The sequence below is a fragment of the Saccostrea cucullata genome, unplaced genomic scaffold (genome assembly GCF_032062105.1).
Source record: "Saccostrea cucullata isolate Sc308-1 unplaced genomic scaffold, CSIRO_AGI_Scuc_v1 ctg887, whole genome shotgun sequence".
NCBI classification, from domain to species: domain Eukaryota; kingdom Metazoa; phylum Mollusca; class Bivalvia; order Ostreida; family Ostreidae; genus Saccostrea; species Saccostrea cuccullata.
Window position 1 is genome coordinate 11,233 of NW_026940875.1, and position 26,030 is coordinate 37,262.

Sequence of the window (26,030 nt, forward strand, 5' to 3'; positions counted from 1 at the left end):
TTACTCGGCGACCTTATAGTACTGTGCAACGCGGGCGACAAATGTGTTCAGTTATATATACACAATGTGGAACCTCGAAAAAACGGAAAATTTTCTGATGGCCATTTTAAGACAAGGAATTTGAAAATTATACAAACGTAAAAATTATGAAATTGTATGGAATCCAAAGGAAAATTATATCACATTTGACAAAATATGTAAAGGTTTCGACACTGAAACAATACTAGTATCGATATTAAAGAAAAGCTAAGTTTTAACACTAGCGATAAATTCTCCTTTTCTTTCATTACCTTCTCTTTTATAGCAATGTAGATTTATACCGGGGTATTATTTTGTATATTCTATTGTCGATACAATGACCATGTTGATTATTATTTTCATATTGAAGTGTCTACGGATTTGTGTCTTTCCTATTGTCGACTAGGGGTGCTTACTGTCTATGGCACCTAATCCTTCCTCTGAGGTTTTGAGAGGTCCGTGTTTTCTTCCAATTTTATAGAGGGATTAAAAATTTTTTATCTTAGTTTTACACTTTATAAACTATCAACTCTTAGTAAACCAAACACATTTTTATAATAAAGACTTTTGTTTAAAAAAAACTCTAACAATACCTTAGATTAGGCTGAATTAATATAATTCACAAAGACGTATAAATTTTGTACTTTAATGCGAATGTATCCTTATTACAAGCGATTGACGGTTCTTCCAGAACGGTCGTACACCACGTAAAATGCCACAGGCTCACACTGAATAAAATTTGTAATCTATATTTAACCGATCCTTGTTACAAGCATGCAGACATTTCAGTCAATGAATGAAAAGGGAGTTCATCGGAAACAATACCTGTCAGTGTCGTGTAATTGTCCTATTTCAGCTAATGAGATCGATTTTTTTTATACATAGCGATACCTAGATAAAATATACTGAGATGAAGAACGCGGGTCTTTCTTGCATGTCACCTGATGAATTTATGCTTAACTTCCCTTGTTTTGAATATATCTTTTACAAGACCTTGTTTGAAGATTAGATACACTGAAATTCTTTTTTGCCAACCATGTCTAAGTAATTTTAGCCTAGTTACTAGTTATTCGTATTGCTTTTTTTGGTTTTGATTGCAAAGGAAGATATTCATTGTGTATTTTTTATGTTTCTCCAAAGAGAAAATAAAGCAAGACGTTTCTGAAGAACTAAAATTAAATCTGCAAAGACAAATTTGACAAAGCTGTAACCACATACTAAATTAAATCTCAAACATGTAGATACCAGAATTACTACAAACACAAAAACTCAAAACCAAAGATTCTTTACAATTTGATTTCTCCCAAAAATTAAATACTCGATAATATAATTTTTCTTCTTTTAAAATGAAGTATGAAAATGAGTTGTTCTGAACTGAGAAATCAGTTGATTTATGAAACGAAAATAAATCCATTTTTTGTCGCAGTACATATTCCTGTGAGAAAAATATAAACTTGAAAGATACAAGATTCCATCTTTTCTAATTTATATAATTTATCAATGACGATACATACTTTTTTTAGAATCAAAATTACAATGAACTAATAATGCATGTTTGTTTAACTAAAATGAACAATTTTAACTGCTTAGCTGAATAAAGTGTAATTTTTTTTTCAATTAAAGTTTATAAATAATATTCAATAATAAAAATATCTTTGTTAAAAAGGACTGTGGTTATAGCTTAAACAAGACAAGAAACGGAATTTTATCACCTTTTTGCACTTTTCGTGAAGTGGAAAATTTGTTGCTTTGTGTAGAAAAAAAACCCTACATTTTCTTATCCTTTGAAACTGATATTTATCTGAGCTATAAAAGTCAGGTATTCTAAGGTTTTTGTAATATTACTTACATATTGACACAATAAGTTAATAGGTTACTAGGTTTCCTATTTGGCAATAACTCATTGAAATTAAGAATAAAAGTCCAGAGATTGAATTGAAAAAAAATTGTATGGAAATCAAAACCGAGCTCCGGAACTTAATGACTGTAAAACAGACCTATTTCCCAGCAGCCGATGTGGTTCTTTCATTGTCTACGAGCAAATCCCTCCACGCACAGAAATGTAAATAATGAATACAAAGATTTGAAAATGAAGATTCAATTTTCTTAATTATGTAAATTATTGATCGGTTTGAAAGAAACTACTGACTTTAATTGCTTACTTGCCTTAGATTTGTTTCCCCGATTTCACCCTTTAGATACAGATATAAGTTGTCTCCCTTGCCCTCTCCTTACACCAATAGTAGGCGGCTGATATGAAAATGTCACTGTCGCTGTGGGCAGAATGTAGCACATTTCTGGGGATGAAAAAGACGGCCGGTAATAAATCATAATTAAATTATTTTCTAGGTTTTACATAGTACAAGACCAAATAAATAAGATCCCTGCATTAATGTCTGTAACCTTTAACCAGTACAAAGGATCAAAGACTTACTGTACAATAGATGTTGTTACAAATGCTACCATTGACATTTCCTTCAAATTACAGACGTGTTTGAAAGAAAAGTAATGATTTTAACCCTTTAATTCATTAATATGTCATGACTGATTAAAAGTTCGGTAATTGATCTAATTCTTCTTAGCAGTGTAATTTAATGAAAAATAACAATATGTTTGGTTTATATATTGATATTATTCTAAAACAGCTTGAGTACTTTTATGTGGTAAATGGTTATGCAGGTAGAAAATTAAATCATGCAAAATTCTGTGTTCTTAATGAAAGCATTAAGGAGTCTAAATCAAGTTATATTTCAATTTTTTCTGAAGACTTGAAGTCTAAACAATTAAATGTATTTCTTTGTTTAATAATATGGGAATTACCGTGGCAGAAATTGCAGAAAAAACAATGGTTGTCTTAAAAATAAAAGAGAAAATATTCAGTTGATTTAAATATTATATTTGTAATTCTATTTCTACTTTGTACCTTTAACAAGTACAAAGGATCAAAGACTTACTGTACAATAGATGTTGTTACAAATGCTACCATTGACATTTCCTTCAAATTACAGACGTGTTTGAAAGAAAAGTAATGATTTTAACCCTTTAATTCATCAATATGTCATGACTGATTAAAAGTTCGGTAATTGAACTAATTCTTCTTTGCAGTGTAATTTAATGAAAAATAACAATATGTTTGGTTTATATATTGATATTATTCTGAAACAGCTTGAGTACTTTTTATGTGGTAAATGGTTATGCAGGTAGAAAATTAAATCATGCAAAATTCTGTGTTCTTAATGAAAGCATTAAGGAGTCTAAATCAAGTTATATTTCAATTTTTTCTGAAGACTTGAAGTCTAAACAATTAAATGTATTCCTTTGTTTGATAATATGGGAATTACCGTCGCAGCTATTGCAGAAAAAAAAACACATAACAATGGTGTCTTAGAAATAAAGGAGAAAATGTTTCGTGGATTTTAATATTATACTTGTAATGCTATTTCTTTTCCAGGTAATGAATACTTTGATTCTCTTCGGAATAAAAGAAACGATTTTTTAAAAAGTATACCTGTGTCCAATAGTAGGCCAGTAGATAGGGAACAGCTGAGGGGTTTATACAGTAGACTCAACGACCTCCCAGAGCTTATGAATAGAAGGTTCCAAGTGGGTTCTAAACCTCCACAAGTACCTGTTGATGATTACAATTTTGAGGTAAGTACTATGTCTATTGTAAAGAACTTTTATAAACTATATAGTTTATAGGATATAGTTGTGTTAGTCTGAACGATCCTAGTATGTCGTATTTAGGTTTTGGAGAACATACCCTGGCCAATTTAATGATGTATGGTAAAAAGCAGCAAAAACTGCACAACAGATGAATCTTAACATATTTCAATAGATCTTTTTAAAACTCCTAAATATGTGTATATGGTATGTTGGAATTATAAAGGTTTTTATTTATTTATTTCCAAAATAAAATGCAGTTTGTATTTATTCATCAATAACCATATAATTGGATTATGTAATTTCTTTCAATGAAACATGGAGATAACGAACAGCATTCAAGTTCAAAAGTCCATGAAACAATACAAAATAGGAGAAGAGCAAACACTGACCTCCAAAACATCAGAGGTGGGACCAGGTGCCATGGAGGAGTGAGATCCCCTGCTGACCGGTCACACCCGCCGTGTGCTCCTTGTCATGATCGGGAAATAACGGAAAAAAAACCGTCGTCGATTTAGTGTATAAATAATGGACTAACAATTGGTATGAAAAACGTCTGTCAGCATTTGACTCAATGATAAATTGCACTTGCTGACAAGGTCATTGTATCGACCATCGAACTTGCAAAATGCTGACTTTAAAGGAGACTGCTGAAATTCTTGTTTCATCAACTTGTTTGCCAATTATTTACCTCGTTTTAGAAATTGTAGCATGCTCTTGCGTGTCGAGTCAACTGAGATATATAATCTCTGCATGAAGGTGATGAAAGTATACTGCTGCATAAGTAAGGGAAGTTGAAATAGCACATAGTATTTAGTTTTCCTGTACAAATCCCATCTACTGAACGAAAATAAAGGAATTAATCTCAGGAAAAAATTCAAAAGATACTAATGTATGAACAGAGCATAAAAAGATTCCCTGTAAATTCTTAAGATGCGATCAAGTTAAAAATAGTCGTACTCAGAGCATGCTTTTGAGTATCTAACTTAGGAGACTTTATCACAATGTACATAAAATGCTGGAATACATAATTTTGGAAAGTTTAAGAAAGAAAATCAAATTCATTAATTTCGTTTGCCATACAAATTGGAGTTAGTTTGTCCTAATCGGCTAAGTTAAGTTCAGTTATGCATCTAAAGATAAAGCAAATGTTGCAGACCTTGAGGGTTGTTTTATTTCTAATTTACTTAGATATTTCCAGTCGTCATTAGATATGAAGTAAATTATTGATAATTGATAAAATGTCGTCGATAGACCATAATAAAGAGACGTATCTTTTTTTCTTCTCCTGTAAAATACTAAATAGATGAAATTAATTCTATTGTAATTAACAATTGTGTAACAATTATAAAGCCCACGGCTTTTCTGTAGTAACTAGGGATTTTGTATCAATCTAAATGTCCTTTAACCTTCTATTTATATTTTTCATCAATATCATATCTAAAAATCCCAAATTCATACCACATAATTCATTATTGGGGTAAATTGCAGTGAAAAATATCAAGGAACAAGTATTTATTTAAGTAAAGTTCAATAATATTCAGTTAAGCAAACCAGAGTACTAATTTCTGGTACTGTACTTTAATAAAACATATACTTCAGTAAACTATAGTTTACAATAATATTTTTTTGTTGTTTTTTTTTAAAGAACACACAAACAGCATTGCATCTTGGATAAACTCAAAATATTTTGTTCTTTCCCAATATAGTGTGCTTAGACGTAGAAAAGGAATATAAAGACAAAATAGAGGGAATATATATATAAAGCGAATTTCTTGACAAGTTTGTGGAGTATTCCTACTTTATATGTATTATCTAGTTCGATCCACGTTAGTCTATTTGCGTGCATGTTTGTTTGGGTAACATAATAAGTGAATGATTATTCTTCCACACGAAACAGAAATAGTCGCCCGTGTGGTTCAATTGTAAGAGCGTGTGCGCTAGATTTGAGAAGTAAGGATTTGATCCTTACGTCGCAGGTTCGAATCCCACTGTGGGACGTAAAGACTGGTCTTTTGGATGATACTGTCTAAATAGGTACTGGCACATAAAAGATCCATCGCTGCTCAAGGCCCTGAGTGCCGAATATAGGACAACATTTGCAGTCCTCCGCCGGCAAGTGGTGTCTTCTCCACATAAATGAAAAATTCTCGAGAGGGACATTAAACAACATACAAACAAACAAACCAACTGTACCTGTTTCTTGATTACTCATTGTTTTACATAACAAATACATGTTGTAGAAAACTGACGAGGTTTTGTATATAAATGGATGAATTGTATTTGTAATAAAAATGATAAAACTATATTGATAACGAAAACTTAAAAAAAAAACAAATTCGACATTTATTTCCTTAGCTAGTTGGGTTGCTTGAATTTCAACTTCAACCGTTTTCCAAATCTCTTTTTAATTACTTTAAACATATTACAATGGTTGTGCATTCCATCTGCATGTAGCTCTTTCACATTTGAGGCGAAAGTCGGTTTTCTAATAAAAGTTAATTTCTTTTTACTTTCTATATTAGTTAAATAGATAGAGATCCAAAATTAAATAATATCTCAGTACTAGGATTATAATGTTGCAAATGAAAATTAAACACAAAAAATTGTCTGTAAAACTTATGCTTTATACCTTTATTTATATAGAATATAAATAATATTAAAACTTGCCAAAAATAAGTTTTACTATTTTGAGACTGAATTATGTACGAAATTTCATCTATCGTTCATGAATGGTAGTGATTGTCAGTTGTGTTATATTTTTATCGACAAAATACTGTTAAATGTATGACTTAAGTGAGAGACAGAGAGTGCAGTTTCCCAGGAAAAATTACAATATCTGTTCTTAAGGTGGCACTTCTTCTCTTCTTCCATTTTCCTTATGACTTAGAGTGTTGAGCTTATTGATCAGCTTTCTGAAAACTGATATGTTGGTGTTCTTGCTTACATTTGCTTTTGTGTTTATGAATTGCCATCAAAATAGTACAAAAAGCAATATACATTACTAACTAAATGTGTGATTCAAACAATCTAAAGATGTATGAAAACCAATATTTCTTTTTTAATTTTAATGTCCTCTTAATCACAGTAAATATCTGAATTCCTTAGATGTCCCCACAATGCTTCTTTTGTTTCAATTACAAGTTGAAAACCAATTTACCAATTCTATTGAATCATATAAGATTACGAAACTTTTCATTTATACCATAATTCATTATTCTAGATAAAATTAAATCTATGCAAATGTTTTAGTACGTTGTCATAACTATTTCTTTTTATCAATTTGGAGGTCAGTTTATGGATATTGTCACATTAACATTCGTTTTATCTATGGTAGAAACGTAACTCAGTTGACCTGCTCCGAGCCCAGCCAGTATGTCCTTATAAGACGGAATGGCGGTTAATACATCGGGCAAAGAACATCAACGATACGGAAGTGATAGTTTTCCAGCCTGAAATCGAAAGTGATGGCTTCCAATGGTTCTACACCGCTACATGTGATAGGGCTGCCTCATATCTCTATGATACATCTTGTCCAACCTGCTGTAGGGGTATAGACACATCTAGGTGAGTAATATTTATTTTCTTCTTGTTTAGTTTTTACTATTACATCGCACGTAACAGTTGTATTTCAATGATACACAACTTTGAAATATATTTCCACAAGTAAATATACATAGAATACGATGAATTATCTAATTTTGGAGTTTAATGTTCTATGACATTGTGGAATAAAGAGAATTCGTATGAGAGCTAAATTTTTAAGCTACAGTACCATGCTTCTTCATCAAACTTAAAATAAAATACTCACTGAGCAATATTGCATTCTCCAATCCAAAAAAATTGAACCAAGGAAAATAAGTGATATTACAGTGTTACATATATTGCATATCAATATATGCACTAAAATGGCATTCTCTTTGCAAAACCTTTTTTTTTTCAAAAGTCATTTCCCAACTTATTCGATACTCATAAGCATGTTCCGTGTATGATCAGTTTTTGAACCAAGGCAGATTACTGACAAATAATTTGATGGTACAGGGATTTCACAACCTTGTTTAGTCTGCATTTCCTAAATTTTTTTGGTCGCTACAATGACTTTGGTAGCAAATGTAACCGACCATTGAGTCGTACTTAGACCCACATGTTTCATACTAATTGTTTGGCCTTTGATTGCATACTAAACTTGAAATGTTCCGCCCACCTGATCAATACACAGAGCTCATGGCGATTGTGATTGGTCAACCGGTCAACAGGGGTTGCTTAATTCTTCTACATCCTGGTACTTGCTATACAAAAGAACTTTAAACTAAGATACAAATTTTATTCTGCTTTTTTTCTTTCTAATTCAAATAAAAATGAAAATGATTTTAATCATCTTACAATGAAGCGCATTGAAGTGGTAAAATTTTCTGTTTGGATGGAACGTTTTGAGCTATCTTTAGACACGCCCATTTCTTTAGAAAGGAAAAATCGGTCAGACGATTCAATCGAATACCTGTAGAACAGGTATGTCATAAATATAATAGCCAATGAAATTGACAGTCTACATAAACACCGAGTAAGCACGTGTTCGACGGATACATGTGCTAAGCTAACTCCAATAAACATGATAAAATTATAATTATGTACAAATTCGTTGCAATGCATGTTTTACATAAGCGGGAACTCTATATATAGCTTTTTCTTATTTAAAAATCTTCATTTCTGTGTAACTCATGTTGCTTGTCGCGGAAAGTGTAGTGTCCCCAAACATTACGACGAATATTCCTTTCTCCATGTTTCTCGTTTCTAAAGAAATGGGCGTGTCATTATGTTATTATTGACGTTCAAAACATGACTCAGAACTTTTCGTCCAAATGGAAAATTTTACCACTTCAATGCGCTTCATTGTAAAAGGAATGTAAAAAGATATTTCTATGACAGTCATTTTGAACAAAATCACAACTTTTCCAAGATTTTACAATCACCTTTTGATTTTGATCTACGTCTTCATTGTTTAAAAAAGGGCATTTGAAATTCAGGTATTTGTATTTATGCCCTGTTCACACAGATTGAAATTGTTGTTTTTTTTTTATTTATCACTGTTCGTTATCTCAGCCCTTTTCATTCATAAGCATGCGAAAAATTTATCCTAAAAGAGTAAACAACAATCAATTTCTGCTTTTTTATATAGATATGTATCTACCTGTGTCCCTAAGAAGTCCTATATAATGGCCTACGCCCGTCAGGCACAGGAACTCAACTACGACTGGACCTGGATACAAATAGATACCGGATGTAGCTGCGCCATATCAACTAGACCAGGAGTATGAATCCGTGAATAGAATAATTATATCGAAAGCTGACCAGCACATTATATAAACTATGAGGAATAAAACTTATTCATTCTTAACAAAAGAAAAAGGCTTTGAGCTTGTTGATTAAGATTAAACAAAATCAATCGATATGTGACACAATATTCAACAGAACTCAAAATGATCTACAGATCACTTTAATGTTAATAGTTTTACATTAAAAGGTTTATACTTGCAATTTGTAAAATTGAATAAATGTTATGGAGGATTATTTTAAACAAATGAATGAATTATTTCGGAATTTTTATTTTGATTATCATATAAAATTTCTATTGCTTTCAAATGTTTTGGTTCTATACAAAACATTAAATAGATTTGAGAGGTCGGATTTGATAGAACTGCTACATTTACAGTATCTGTGGCAATTCTTTTCGAAGAATGAAATATTTTCACTACCTTTCATTAGTTTACGGCAAATTTAAGATGGGAAATATTCAGAAAGGCCGATATACTTGTATGTGCATCCCTCTTAAGCTTGCATAGAAAATGTAAACCAGCTACAAATAAATTTTTATGCCCGCCTGCGCAAATTCAATAGAAGTACATTGTAAAAATAATTATCTCCAATACAAAGAATGAAACTGGTCATTCATTAAGGAGTACGAAACATAAAAGCTGCCAAATTCATAATACCATATAAAAAGTCACAAAAGAATTTTACACCAAAAATGTATGATGTATTGTGACAGGTACAGAAATGCAACACTCCTGCATTAATTGTATATCTTTCAAAAGTCCAGTTTATATATTTTAGGATTTTCGAACTAGCAATTCACGATAAGGGATCAAATATATCTTTTAGGATTTTCGTACTAGTAATTAACGATAAGGGATCCAATACCTTAAAAGGCTAGTGATATTTCTATTGTATCTCTTAGATCTACATACTCTTGAAAAAGATGAAGAAAACTAACAATGATTGATCTACAAATAATCTACTATGAAAAATCTACATCAAATCAAGAATTTGAAATAAATACTCATGAGTATTAATAATCCCAAGCCAATCTCTCACCACCACCACCCGCCGATATTTTAAAGTAGCTTAAATATTCTGTAGTCAAATTTTACGCAAAACAATGGTATAACCACATGTCAGCAAAAATGCAACCTAATAAAAATTGAATATGCTAGGAAGTCATTGTAAGGACTATAAAATTTACAAAATTCTGCCTCTAAACTAGGCAGCTGACATTTTTTAACATCAATTAATCTATCAAGAACCAGACTGCGTAAAAAAATGATACTCACAGCATGTAACCCAGTATTGAATAAGTTGGAAAACGTAAACAAAATATGCAGGGGTGAGCCAAAATTAACTATATATATATACATATATTTGTTAGTGCTAAAAAAAATTGTTGTCCGATTGTCCCTTTCTTTATCGGTTATTGTAAGTAAAAACCCAGATATACAAAAGATGTGACAGGTTCGGTTTTCAAATACTATGTTTACATGATTTATGTGTCAATGAAAAACTCCAGTATTATTTCAATATTAACAGCAGAGTACTTTTGTATGTAAAATCATAGTGATTTTAACAGCATAATCCATACATGACTAATTACAAGATTTAAGATTATAAATTTTTTTTGCCGAAACAGCTGTTTAGAATATCAGAAAGCCTATATCTTATTTGAGAAATAGTTGTGTGAAGAGTGCAAATATTACAGACTTTGTTTTTACTCTAGATCGAGGTTCAGTTTCGCACTAGGGAGAACCTCATTGCTAAATGGTCCTTAGAGCCGAGTACAGGTCAAAATTTGCAAGTGGTGACGTCTCCATATAGGTGAAAATTTTTGAGATGGACGTTAAACAACACAAAAGAATCTGTGGCCTTCTCTGCCAATCCTTGAAAAAGAATTTTTCCGTTTGTTTCCATAACTTACACTTTATTTTCAAGACTTTAAGAAGAACATCACTAAATAGAGTGTAGAGTGAAGTACTGTTTTGCAACGAATATGTTGCAATGTTTCTTTACAACTACAAACAATCAATTTCACCTGATATTATTAACCCTCACGTCAACATTTATTTAATTTACTATTTACGAGTATAGTTTGGTTGAATTTAAACAAAGCATGTTCATTAAGGCCTCTAATTTTTATGGCAAAATTTTTTTTTTTTTTTTTTTATGCTTCCTTATTTATTTTTTGTAGCTACATATTATCTCAGTCTCGAATGTATCATTCATCATACTCTTTATCTTCTCATATTTTAGTCCTTAATATATATACCGGTATTTGATTTCAGGCTCACATGTTAAATATACATTTTCGCTTTATTTTGGTGTTGCTGTAATTGATTTCAGTTTTATGTTTCAATCATTATATCTATTTTAAAGTCTCACAGTTATAATTCAGTCTCAGCTACTTAACACTTAGTTCTATTAGTTAAACTATACCATCTACTTACACATGTTGCTGATAAAGATTTTCTTTCACATATACATCCACTCAAAATTTTGAAATAAAAATATCATCATAGTTTCAAATGAAATCTTTTTCTCATATTTTTCAAGTTGCTGGTCACAAAAAAGATGCTAAAACCAACATTGCTCTAAAATTTAATTCAAAAAAAAAATAATAAAATCAGTACTTGCTATAAAATTTATTTAAAAAATAAAATCAGTACAGTTGATAACATTAATTGCAAATGAACAATTTAACCATAAAACACAGTGTTAATGATATTATTTTCATTTTTACAATTTAAGTACATTTTTTCTTGCACTAACGTATTTTATACAAGCATGGGGCCATTGAAATGATACATGCTATGTGGCAACGCACTTTGAAAAATTACGCACTTTGAAATTTTTTATCAAAGTGCATTAAAATTGGGACAAAATCAACGCACTTTGAAAAAAATTTTCAAAGTGCGTTAAATTTGGAACACACTCAACGCACTTTGAATTTTTTTTCAAAGTGCGTTAAGAGTGTACATAAATATATTTACCATGGGGACATTTAACGCAGTTTGAAAAAAATTATGAATAAATCAAAAAATTCTATTCTTATATTTTAGTAAATGAGGGAATAATTCATAGTAATTATATCTTTCGAAAAACTTTTAATTTACATGTACTCATTTAACCTCATAGAACGAAGAGAAGGAGGTCTCTCAGCCCAATTTTTTTTTTCTTATACATGTATTATATGTAGCCGTCGGTAGCAAATTGAAAGAGGACCCCCGGAAAGGTTAGCCTAAATTTTCAAGGCCTGTATTATGCATATCTTTGCAAAACATTTGTGTGCCTAAGCTCCCCACCTTCCGGTACCGATGCCTATGCTACACCAAAATATATGTACGTATTTGCATAACTGGTATGATGTTTAAAACTTTCAATAAATTTTAGTTTACATAAAATGCATACAAACTGGAAAAATTTGAGTACAGTAAAACATGAGAGAATTTCCAAGGAGTGGAAAAATCCAAATCGCTTACTCTAACATCCTGAAGTTACCTCATCACCGAAGAGTTATCAAACAGGTTCAATTATTTATCATACCTAAGTTTTGCAAGAATATTGACCAAGGAATACACATTTTTTTCAAGGTGTGTTAATAAGGTCGATATTAACGCACTTTGAGAATAAATTTTATTTTTCCAAAGTGCGTTAATTTGGTCCCAAATTTAACGCACTTTGAAAAAATTTAAGTGCGTAGTTTTTCAAAGTGCGTTGTAACAATGCTAAATGTACAAAGCCTTTTTCAAAAGCATTTTCATACGAGTTATACATGTAAATTTTAAACCCATATGCACGTAATGCAAAACAATAGACTATCTGGTAAGGTAAAAAGTTTTGTTACTTATTTTACAAAACAGGTTTTAACAAAATGCTCAAAAAACCAAGATCCAATAAAAGTAAAGGATACACGATTTTTTTTATTTGAAGAGTTTCCTTATTCATGCCAACGTATTCGTTATAAAAACATTCTTTATATTGGAATTCTTGGTAATCAAGTTAGAATTATAATTATCAAATATTAGAAAATATATATATTTACATGTAGTCTTTTGAGAGAATAATTAACGTTTCCGTTCTAACATATATTATGTAATTCGATTAAAAATCCTAAAGTTATAATTATTGATGTTACTGTCCCTACTTATAATATGTTACTGAATATTATTGTTTCAAATATTTACCACTTTATGTATAGAATATCACTCATTCAATTTTTTTATTTGCCAGTTATGTGACGTCAAATTTGGTTTTGCATGAAAATGGTGAAATATTTTGTATTCTTCTATAGAAAAAGTGTAAACCATCGAATTTTATGCATAAATATTTGACAAAAAGATTCTCACATAATTTATGGTTGGATGTTCATCTTGTCTATCTCTATATGTGTTTTATAAAGAAACATGTCTCGTTGGACAAAATTATATCCAACTACAAATCATGAGAGATCCTTTATGTATCGTGCATGAACAATTATTGACGTTAACCGGCCCACATTTTACTCTCTCATAAAGTGCAAGTACAATCATTGATGTATAAGTTCCCACATGTTACTGTATTATATTGTGCAGTTACAATTACATGTAATTTTTATCAGGGGATGCTTACTCATCCATGGCAACGGATCCTACCTCTGATGTTTCAGAGATCTGTGTTTTTTCTGCTCCTATTTTGCATTGTTTATGGGACTTTTGAGCTTGAAATCTGTTCGTTATCTCCATATATTTCATGCTACATGTTATTTTTTCATATTGTGCAATTACAAGTATTGACATTATGGGAAACGTTACAGCTTCCAGCTTGAATCTGGAGAACAACCACTGTGTAGGTAATCACTGTTCCAAATATCTGCAAATGGAAAAAAAATGGAAAATTAAGAGGAGCTTAAATATCTAATACACTGTAGTTTTTCCAATTTTTATGCAGCAATATACCTTCATCACCTGCATTTACGGAGTTCATATATCTAAGTTGATTCGATACTCAAGAACATGCAGTCTACGTATGAACATTTTCTAAAACGAGGTAAATTATTGACAAACAAATTGATGAAACAAGAATATTAGCAGTCTCTTTTAAAGTCATAATTTGCCGATACAATACGTTGTCAGCAAACACTACAATTTATCATTAGTCAATACTGTTTTTCATACTAATTGTTAGTCCATTATCTATCAACTGAATTGACGATGGATTTTTTCGTTGTTTCATGATCATGACAAAGAGCACACGACGGGTGTGACCGGTTAACGGTGATACTCGCTCTTCCATGGCGCCTGGTCTCAACTCTGATGTTTTGGAGGTCCATGTTTGCTCTGATCCTATTTTGTATTGTTTTATGGACCTTTGATCTTGAATGCCCTTTGTTATCTCCATATGTTTCATTGCATAACTCCTCATTTAGATTTGTAGAGAAATGCATACAAAATGTTTATAACTGTACAGGTTAACATAGAGATTTACCATAAGAAACGTTGAACCATCCATGGTAAATAAACCATAAACATTGATACCGATCGTCTGACTCGTCAGCTGAGAAATAAACATTTGTAACTACAAAAAATAACAAAGTGTGTGTATTAAATAAAACATATAATTTAAAAGGAAAGAATAATATTTGTGAAATCTTAAAACCGATAATTTAAAAGAAAAAGACGGATAAAACAAATATATATACCTGATGTTGTGCATCTATTGACAAATTCTCAAGACTGAACGCGAAAAGACTCCTCAAAGCACTGTGTGCCTAAATAAAACAAACAAACAATTTTAATTAATAAGTAGGAAACAAAAAAGCATCTCTATTAAGTCGTGGTTATTGTTGAAAAGTCACAAATGTATTTGAAATAAATTTCTTTAAAGTAAGCTTATATCTAAAATTTTGAACAATAATGCATTGAATCTGTTTAACCCCTTACAACAAACGTGTCAAGTATATTCATTTATTAACAAACACATTTACAGAGAAACAGACAAAGTGACATGATCTTCACATCTCATCTTTTGCTATGATCCTTTCTTTTACGACAAGCTTTCCGTGTAAAATCTAAAAATGTTACAATGAAAACTGCGTAACATCGTCACAACAAAGTTATGAAAAATGTGTTGATTGATAGCAGCTAAAAAGAAAAAGTGGCAGTGGGGACAGAGTCTAAAAGGTCTGTTTTACATTTGTTTGTTTTGAAATTTAAAAGAAATTACAACATGATAAATAAATGATAAATATAGAGAATTCAAGTGTTTCTAAGAATTCAACAATTTCTAAAACAAGGCATTGGCAAACAAGTGGATGATACAAGAATATCAAAAGTCTCGTTTAAAATCTCATTTCGCAAGTTTTATCATCCTTACAATAGCCTTGTCGGCTAATACAATCTAACATTGAGTTGAAAATTAATCTGATTAACGTTTTTCATGCAGTTATTAGGTCATTTTTATACACTGAAGTCTGAAGATTTTTTCCTTTTTTCGATCATGGCAAGGAAAACACAGAAGATGTAACCGGTTGGCAGGGGATGCTGGATCCTCCATGGCATCTGATCCAACCTCAGATGTTTAAGAGATCCGCGTTTGTTCTTCTCCCGATTTGTACTGGTTATATGGACTTTTGAACTTGAACACTGTACGTTATCTCCATATATTCCATAGAAATGGTCAACTAAAATATTAAGGAGAGTAACTCTCCTTAATATTTTAGCGTACTTAATGTTATCTTTTTGTTTGCGATGTCCTCTTCCCTTTTCTCCTTTCTGATCAATCTTTATGATAACGGAAAGGTTTATCATACTATACGAAGGATAATGTGCGATAACTCTACTTATGGATATAGTAGAGAGGTTTAGCAAACCAACGTGTACGCGTACGTGTACGTGTAGCACCAGAAATCTGTGCATTACGTCATCACTTTTGCTTATGACGAATTTCTACACGTATTTTCTTACGCAAATTACGTGTACATTGCCAAGTACACGTAAGTTAAAAGTTGTAGCTTATAATTCTTTAACTGCTGTTAATTTTTCAAAAAGTGTGCGTTTTTCTGAAACCTGAATATTCAATGCAAATACTGATATAAAAACTGAACGTCAGTAATTGAAAAAATATTAATTTATAGGGAGTTAAAATTACAACATCTAGATTTTCAAAAAAGACTTTGACCGATTAAAAATACAAGAACTCTGTACAATCTTTTTCTCATAAGTACATGCATATATTTATATAGAACGGTGATATATGTATTAAAATTATTGCTTTTCCGGATGATTTTTAAATGCAAACCACTTTTACATTTAAAAACTTCCAAGTACAAGTAAAGGTTATACTTTGCTAAACAAGAAAAAAATGTTAACGTGTACGTGTAATTCTAACTTGTAGTTTACACGTACATGTACACGTACAAGTGAGCTTGCTAAACCTCTCTAGTGTTTCGATTTTCCTTTTTTTCTGTTGTTTTTTTTATGTAACTCACTTCATGAGAGAAAGAATCAAATTAAAAATAAAACTATGTATATGAATTCCAATTTTATAATTCTAAGTTTGGTATATTTATTATTTTGGATTCAACATGACCCATTATGTGTTATATTAAAATTCTTAATTTCATAAAAATTAGTTATTAATTTTTATTGAATTAATCGTGTTTCAAATGATTAAAGAATGTGTATTAAACAGAAAAGTCTTAAATATGAAATAATGGATTTTATTGTTAAAACAAATTTAAAAAATCTAAAATCTAAAAAAGATCTTAAAGTCGAATTCCATAACCAAATTCAGCATTTAAGAATAAAGAATCCTACTAAAAGAATCAAATCATTGAAACAATTCTAAGAATTCATTCACATTTATGGCATTACGGGTTCTAAAACTAGAAAACTATCATATCGAATTCAGAAATATTCTAATAAATCCACAAGGGGCTTCTGTTAGATTCCGAAGTATATGGATTTGGAATTTCATAATGTAGACGATATAATACATTTACAGAAAACAAATCCTTTTCTCCCATTGTACAAAAAAAAGACTTGTGCAATATCGAAATCTAAAAGCATATTTGTTGAAATTATTATTATTATTTCATTGATTAAATTTACCTCTGAATTAATTTTTGCTCCTAGCGCCGTCACTAAATTCATTCCTATTAATTGCACGACAAATATGAATACAAGAATCATAACGTCAACGACCCCCAAAGTACTGTGAACAATACCATAAACACCGAAGCAGATGCTTGGAATGGTGAGCATATAATTCAAAAGAACGTTCGGTTGAATGACGCTGTTTGCTGTTTGAAGTAGCTCTGTGACATCATGGTGTTTTTGCCTCAGTCGTCCAAGTTCTAGAGCAGACATATTATCTTTTGCTTTAGCAGTGTCAATTTGTCTCGTTACATCTTGAAACTCCTTAATGATTAAATGTAAAATAACAAAAATAACTGTCGTTTCGGCATCTAGTAGAAGAGTCCAATGCAAACACGCAACTGTGTCGATTATATTTGCCAAATCAAAAAGAAATTCATGGTTATATTGGAATGGAAGAAGGCGACTGATAAAGAGTCCAGCTTCCTCTAGAACACGAGAACTTGTTATGACAGCTTCACACATCCCAGTAATTAATACAGATATGACCATAAGCACAAATGCTAAAGTAGTCATTCTTTTCATTTTAGCGCAATCTACCACAAAACCATATTTTCTTTGAAATCTCCCAAATTTGGATAGGATTTCGGGTAGATGTCTTGAAAATGCAACAATGAACACTGGAAACATGATGGTGTTGCTGATGTAGGCGACTGCAAAAACAATGCGACCCATCAGTTTGTCAGAAAACTCGTCATAGATTACAAAGCCAGTTAGTATTCTAATGATGCCAGAAACCAAAATTAGCATGTACACCACGTTTAGAATTATTTTCCCGGCTACCTTGGGTTTTGCGCCGTGTATGTCAATGTAATATCCACCCATCTTCAACATTAAGATAGGATAATGTAAAATTTGCTCCAGTGATCGAGAACTGTTTTTCCCTTTTTCTACTGACACTGGTGAAACAACTTGATCGGCCATCCTGTATCGAGAGAATGGACGAGAATAACTAACGGATATTTTATCATTAATGGCCCTGGAAATGAAACTGTTATCGCATCTTAACTTGTCTGCAAAGCTATATCAAAAACAAATACTTTTATGTTCCTAATGGGTGCAATAAATAGCTTGACATTGTGTAAATATCATACAGTAGTGACAAAAACTAAAAACTATTTGTAATGCAGCCATTGCGAAATCGTGACGCTAATTGATTATTTGGGCTGTGTCCTTATGATCTTGTTTGGTTTTTCAAATAAAATAATTTTTTCTAGGTTTTTGATTAATTGGATTTTTTGTAATGTAATACCTGATATGATTAGAGTATCCAAATAAATTAGGAATCACTTTATGCATTATATTAGAATAGGTTTCCTCTAGAAACAACCTGATTTCGGATAAAAGATCATAATGTCAGTCAATAGGTTAAATGTACAAGAAGAATTAAAAAGATCCAATAAAGGACCAGATGTTCGTTAAGAAAATGCACTACTGCTCGTGTTTTTGAGTTTTTTTTAAATTATTTATTTCTTTTAGGATTGATCTTTCTAAAAGAAATTACGTATGTCTTGTGGCAATGCACTTGAAAATTATTTACTTTGAAAAAAGGTGGTTTAAAATGAGACAAAAATCAACACACTTTGAAATTATCTCCTTATATTCCATTGAAATAGTCAACACTCTCCTTTATTTTCATACCAGCGTACTTTGCTTTTTTTTTTTTTTTTTTTTTTTTTTTTTTTTTGCAATGTCCTCTTCTTTTTCTATATCTGTTTAAACTTGATGATGAAAAAGGTTCATCATACCATACGAAGGACAATGTGCGATATTTCTACTCATGGGTATATTCTGAATTTCTTTTTTTTAACTATAGTTTTTTATGCACGAGGGGTGATCATAAAGTTCGCGAACAAATTGAATAACCTCCATAAAACAAATAAAATTAGGTTTCAGCGTTCATTATTTTTTAAAGTACCCCTCTCTGATTTTGAAGCATATATGCCACCGTTCTTCCCATACGCGAATCACGTAATCCAGGCGGTCACGTGAAATGCTCTGAAGCATTCTGTTCATAGGAGCTAAAATATTTTCCGAATCATATTTCTTACCATGTGAGTTGATCTTTTTAACAAGAACAGTTCATTTGTTAGACATGATCAAATTTCGGAAATAGGATGGTTGGAGAAGGATAATCCTTTCCCAGAAAGAACATGGTGACCATCACAACCCGAGTCCGCTGTCTTAGGAAGGTCGTTTATCCAATATGGATATAGTTGTCAGGGCCTTCTTTATATCATATTTAATATGTTAAAGGTCTAAATTAAACGATATTTTAGGGATTTAATATTGACATTATTGTTAAGATATTCCATCATTTTATGCGCCCGGATCGATAGATCCGGGGCGTATATTGTTTTTGTCCTGTCTCTCTGTCACGCTGTCTTTCTGCCTGTCTGTCTGTCTGTTTGTCTGCAAACTTTAACCTTCGCCATAACTTTTGAACCATGAAAGATGGAGACATCATATTTAGTATGCATACTCCACTAATTAAGCTCTTTCACATGACACCAAGGTCAATGACCTTGTGACCTTGACTGTGACCTACATGCTAAAAATAGCTTTTTTTCAGCAAACTTTAACCTTCGCTGTAACTTTTGAAACATAAAAGATAGAGACTTTATATTAAGTATGCGTACTCCACTAATTAAGCTCTTTCCAATGATATCAATCTCAATGACCTCGTGATCTTGACTGTGACCTATATGCTAAAAATAGCTTTTTTGTCTTCAAACTTTAACTTTCGCCATTACTTTTGAACCATGAAAGATAATGACTTCATATTTGGAGTGCTTACTTCACTCATTAAGTTCTTTCAAATGACACCAAGGTATTGACCTTGTGACCTTGACTGTGACCTATATGCTAAAAATAGTTTTTTTAAACCTTTACCATAACTGTTGAACCATGAGAGATAGGGACTTAATATTTGGTATGCATACTCCACTAATCAAGATTTTTCAAATGATGCCAAGGTCATTAACCTTGTGACCTTGACCTTTATGCTGAAAATAGCTCTTTTTTTCGAACTTTGTGCCACCGGGCGCATAGTGTTTCACAAACACATATTGTTCAAGCTGCAACTTAGCAATCTTTCCTGACAAATTGACTAACATTTAAGGACACATCTCTTTCCCAGCTTACCTTTACTGGGCTACAAAACAAACGACATTTAGATATGATGGAACGTATGGAAAGTCTATTGTCCTCATAAACCCTGAACAAAATATTATAAGATACTTCAAAGGATTTTCCAAGTTATTCGTTAAATTAAACTTTAGAGTCGTTCGTTGCTCGAGTAAGACTATAACACCCTTTTTTGTCACGAGTCACCTAGATATTGACGTCATTTTCACATTTCGACGGCACAATGATGGAGAAAATCATAACTTGTCATAAGCTATTTATAGAACATGTGCATGACTATAGGTGTGTCAAATTTCACTTTGATCTGAATCATGGTTTCGTAAATATAGGATTTTTTGATCATCCCTCGTAATTCACTTCATGGGTGAAAGAATCTAGTATGTTTTTGCTTTGTTTTATTTGTTGTTTACGTATACTTATGACTTGTTTGGTTATTTTGTCCTAGCATGTTTGGCTTTGTCTTGTTTGTATTTACATATATATATGACATTATTTGATTATTCTGTCATTTATTTCAGTAAATAAATGACCTCTTCTATTCCTCTACTGAATGTTATATCTTGTCTTTAATAGGGAGGTAAAGTTATTTTCAGGTATCCATAAAACAGGTTTATGATAATAAAACATTTATGGGTGCTGATCTTTAATATTTTGTATTTGGCTCCTTTTCTTTAAATAGAACAGTTGTATGTGGCCTTTGCGCATGCGCAGTTTTCTAGCGTCAGTCGCCATTTTTATCAATTCACTGAGAAATTCCAATAAGAAATAAGTAACTACCGCCCACCCCACCTCCAGCATTTTTCAACATAATTTGTAAAATCATATTCAATATATTATGTAAAATTTGTATGTACATAAGATAAGCCTTTAAACAAATTTTTCAAATTGCACATATGGTAAAAAACATTTCCTTCAAAAAAGATAATAACTTATGCATACCTTAAATTAAATCATTAAAAAGTTTAATTATTTATAATTGACTTGTACGATGTTGTGTTTCAAGGACAGGTAACTCAGGTGTGGAAAATGACCAACTGAGTGCCGATTTATGAGTTATCATTTATAGGAATGACATGTAGGCTGCTTCAGCATTGGTATTGTTATGTACACAAAAGGGTTCTTTACATTGTTTGTACACAAAAGCGTTGACCAAAAGAAGGAGAATGTCTTCGTAATAGTAAGATCATATGAAGAGAAATCTTCGTCATGAAGAATGGGTGGAGCGAAGCGGAGCCTATTCTTCGTGACGAAGATTTCTCTTCATATGATCTTACTGACTTAGAACAGAACCTCAGCCAATCAAATGGATGGATTAGAATATAAACTCCTCCCACGACTGTGTCATATATAAGGCTCAACTTGACCGATCGTTGTACATATCGAGCACGCAACCAATATCGAACACACGCGGTTTTAGAATTGACTCCCAACCGATTCAGGTTAGCACGGGATTAAATGAAATAGCTTGATTTTCTGGGGGAAATGGTATGGTGAAAATATTTAAGTTACTGAACTAATGAATACCCATGTAACAAGAATCGAAATATCTATATTTAAAAAAATGATTGTATTAAGATGACAAGGCCCTAGTCAGCAGGAGTGTATCGCTGTCTAATATCAAATAAAAATTAGATAAAAATTGTGATTAAATCTGTCTTCAAAGACAAGGTTCGTCTCTGATATACATGGCGATGGTTGTATTTTCTGTATGTACCAAATTGTGAAAAAAATAATATTAAAAAAGGCGACAAAAGATTACAGTGGGAAAAAAAGTGTAGCAAGGCCTAGAAAGTTTCAATATCATTGTAAACAGCACGTGGGTTTTGAATAGTTTCTTTTTGTGTGCTGAACAAAGACCAATGAAGACACACCCATATAACTGTCAAGTGAACCAATCAGATAACGTTGAATTTTTCAGAAATAGAAGAATTCTTCACCATGAAGAATCAATTCTTCGCGAGAAATGGAAGCATTTGATTGGCTGAATAAGTAGGTTATGTTCTAAACTCTATCTGAAATAACAGGGTCAAATGAATGGGGAACAGACTATATATTCAATATTTTATCTATCTTTGACGATTGTTTTGAATAAGAAAATATAATGTCATGTTTTTTGTGTGCGTACTGTTGCGCTTCCTATATGAATATATATACTTTTACAAGTAAATGCAACAATTAATTATCTTATTTGTGTTACTAAGCACGAAGAAGAACGACCGAGTATAAAAAATTGATAAGGTTAGAACTAAGAAGGATGGTATATTTCACTTTTTATTTCGATTAAAAACTTTACTTATATGTAATTAAACGGAGTCGGCAACTATATAGTAAATGAGTTTAACATTAGTGCTAAATTTTAAAACCACTGGATTCTACTGACAGCAAAGAAACACTTGGTAAATGCTAAAAACTGACCTGTGTATAAACAGTTAGATTGTTTGTGATCTATGTTTAGTATGTTTGGCTTTGTCTTATTTGTATTTACATATACATATGACATTGTTTTATTATTCTGTCTTTTATTTTAGTAAATAAATGACCTCTTCTATTCCTCTACTGAATGTTATGTCTTGTCTTTAATAAGGAGGTAAAGTTATTCAGGTAACCAGAAATATGATAATGTACGTATATGAAATGCAATTTAGGGTAAAATTTGAATTCGATAATTTTAAGGACGCTCTGAACAATGCACACTAAAGAGCTCTATTTATTGGGTAGTTTTATGCAGTTAGAGTGATCTGTCCTTAGATGTAAGATTAAAGAAATTGTTATTTACCGTTAATTACATAACTTACAATAGATTAAAATATTTTTAGCTTATATAAGACCAAGAGTAAGAAATTTAATTATTTTCATTAATTTTCCCAGTGTCAGTAGACAACAGTGATTTCTGCTCACAAATGTACATTGTCTTTGAACATTATTCCTGCGCAAATAAGGCACGTACCCTATATTCTAAATGAATGAAAAAATCTCAATATGCATATCTTTATACGATATATTTTTCTCAGTGTCCAAAAAACAGTTTCTGCTAGTGTTTAGAGCTTCCTTAAGTTTGGTATATTTAAAACTGTTTTGGATTCTACATGACCAATTTTTTTTGTTATAATGCATTTCTTAAATTCATACAAATTAGTGATTATTTTTTATTGAATGAAACGTGTATCAACTTATTCAAAAAATGTTATAAACGCATAAGTCTTAAATATGATAAAAATAATAACTAGAACCGTTACTGAGTATATAGCTAAAAAATATTTTAATGAATCCACAAAGAGCTTCCGTTGGATTCCGAAGTACATGGATAGGGAATTTCATAATGTAGACGATATAATACATTTACAGATTTAAACAAATCCTTTTCTCCCAATGAACAAAAAATATTATTTCCTATCTAGCTTGTAACACGAGCTTTGATTGGTTACGGGTGTAAATATCCGTGCACCCGACTTGAGCCGGGTGTAAATAAAACGTGACGTCACAATGCATAGTTTTTCTATAATACAAAGCAAATCGATATGTTGAGACACACTCTAAAGCATTGTTATGGGTACAAAGGAAATAAATTCGTTATCCAGGTTCAATAAGGGTGTACGGGGATTTACCCCAGGTTGTCCATTCCCGGGTGTATGGAATACAACCCGGGGTAAATCCCCGTACACCCTTGATTGAACCTGGATAACTAATAAAGTCTTTTGCAATACTGGGTTCATATTTGCTGAACTTATTATCATTTCATTGATTAAATTTACCTCTGAATTAATTTTTGCTCCTAGCGCCGTCACTAAATTCATTCCTATTAATTGCATGACAAATATGAATACAAGAATGATAACGTTAACGACCCCAAAAGTACTGTGAACAATACCATAAACACCGAAGCAGATGCTTGGAATGGTGAGCATATAATTCAAAAGAACGTTCGGTTGAATGACGCTGTTTGCTGTTTCTAGTAGCTCTGCGACTTCATGGTGTTTTTGTCTCAGTCGTCCAAGTTCTAGAGCAGACATATTATCTTTTGCTTTAGCAGTGTCAATTTGTCTCGTCACACCTTGAAACTCCTTAATGATTAAATGTAAAAAGACAAAAATAACTGTCGTTTCGGCATCTAGTAGAAGAGTCCAGTGCAAACACGCAACTGCGTCGATTATATTTGCCAAATCAAAAAGAAATCCATGGTTATATTGGAATGGAAGAAAGCGACTGATAAAGAGTCCAGATTCGTCTAAAACACGAGAACTTGTTAAGACAGCATCACATGTCACAGTAACTATTACAGATATTACCATAAACGCAAATACAACAGTAGTCACTCGTTTCATTTTAGCGCAATCTACCACAAAGCCATATTTTCCTTGAAATCTCCCAAATTTGGATAGGATTTCGGGTAGATGTCTTGAAAATGCAACAATGAACACTGGAAACATGATGGTGTTGCTGATGTAGGCGACTGCAAAAACAATGCGACCCGTCAGTTTGTCAGAAAACTCGTCATAGATTACAAAGCCAGTTAGTATTCTAATGATGCCAGAAACCAAAATCAGCATGTACACAACGTTTAAAATTATTTTCCCGGCTACCTTGGGTTTTGCGCCTTGTATGTCAATGAAATATCCACCCACTTTCAACATTAAGATAGGATAATGTAAAATTTGCTCCAGTGTTCGACTACTGTTTTTCCCGTTTTCTACTGACACTGGTGAAACAACTTGATCGGCCATCCTGTATCGAGAGACTGAAGAAATAATGGACGAGAATAACTAACTAATATTTATTGTTAATGACCCTGGAAATGAACCTGTTATCTCATCTTAACTCATCTGCAAAGCTATATCAAAAACAAATACTTTTATGTTCCTAATGGGTGCTTTAGAATAACATGATATTATGTCACAGTAGTAACAAAAACTGAAAAAGGTTTGCAATGCAACCTTTGCGAAATCTTAACGATAATTGATTACTTGGACTGTGTTCGTATAATTTTGTTTGATTGTTCAAATGAAACTTTTTTGCAGATAAAATAAAATTTCCCTAGGTTTTTGATTCATTGGATTTTTTAAAAATGTAATATCTGATATGATTGTACTATCCAATTAAATAAGGAATCGGTCTCTGTATTATATAAGAATAGGCCTCCTCTAGAAACAATCTGATTCTGGATAAAAAAAAATCTTAATATCAATCGTTAAATTAAATTTACAGGAAGAATTGAAAAGATCCTATAAAAGACCGGATGTTCCAAATGAAATTACACTACTCAATGTCATATCGTGTTTTTGGAGATGAAACAGTTTTTTAATTTTTATTTATTTTAGGATTGATCTATCTGCAAGAAATGGCGTATGCCCTGTGGTAATGCACTTTGAAAAAACATTATGCGCCTTGAAGAAAAATGCTTTAAAATTTGGAGAAAACCAACACCCTTTTCATTTTTTTTCGAAAGTGCGCTTAAATTATACATTGACATAATTACCATAAAGATACTTGACGCACGAAAATTGAATCAAGCAAAATCTTGGACCTACAATTTAGTAACAGATAGTATCATTTTCTTATATTGGTTCCATGAATAGATCCTCCTTCATCGAGAATGAGGAGACGATAAGTAAAAGTCTCTCGGCCCAACTATTTATCTTTCCTTCTATATATATTTTACATCACTGGTATGATATTGATATACTTTAAGATGTCATCTGGTCCCACCTCTGAGGTTTTGGATAGTCCATGTTTGCTATGCTCCAATTT

General features: G+C 31.7%; 2 protein-coding genes across 2 annotated transcripts; one reads left to right on the top strand and one right to left on the bottom strand.

Moving 5' to 3' along the window:
* Positions 1–2,279: 2,279 nt before the first annotated feature.
* On the top strand, positions 2,280–9,071 carry LOC134256567 (venom nerve growth factor-like). The gene is made up of 4 exons (XM_062739251.1): positions 2,280–2,337; positions 3,470–3,669; positions 7,019–7,248; positions 8,858–9,071. The coding sequence occupies exons 1-4, from the start codon at positions 2,280–2,282 to the stop codon at positions 8,994–8,996; spliced, it is 627 nt and encodes a 208-aa protein (XP_062595235.1). The 3' UTR covers positions 8,997–9,071.
* Positions 9,072–13,461: 4,390 nt separating this feature from the next.
* LOC134256569 (uncharacterized) lies at positions 13,462–25,034 on the bottom strand. The gene is made up of 6 exons (XM_062739253.1): positions 24,038–25,034; positions 19,057–19,202; positions 17,094–18,159; positions 14,684–14,752; positions 14,470–14,559; positions 13,462–13,854 (listed from the first exon to the last, which is right to left on the bottom strand). The coding sequence occupies exons 1-6, from the start codon at positions 25,004–25,006 to the stop codon at positions 13,753–13,755; spliced, it is 2,442 nt and encodes an 813-aa protein (XP_062595237.1). The 5' UTR covers positions 25,007–25,034; the 3' UTR covers positions 13,462–13,752.
* Positions 25,035–26,030: the final 996 nt, after the last annotated feature.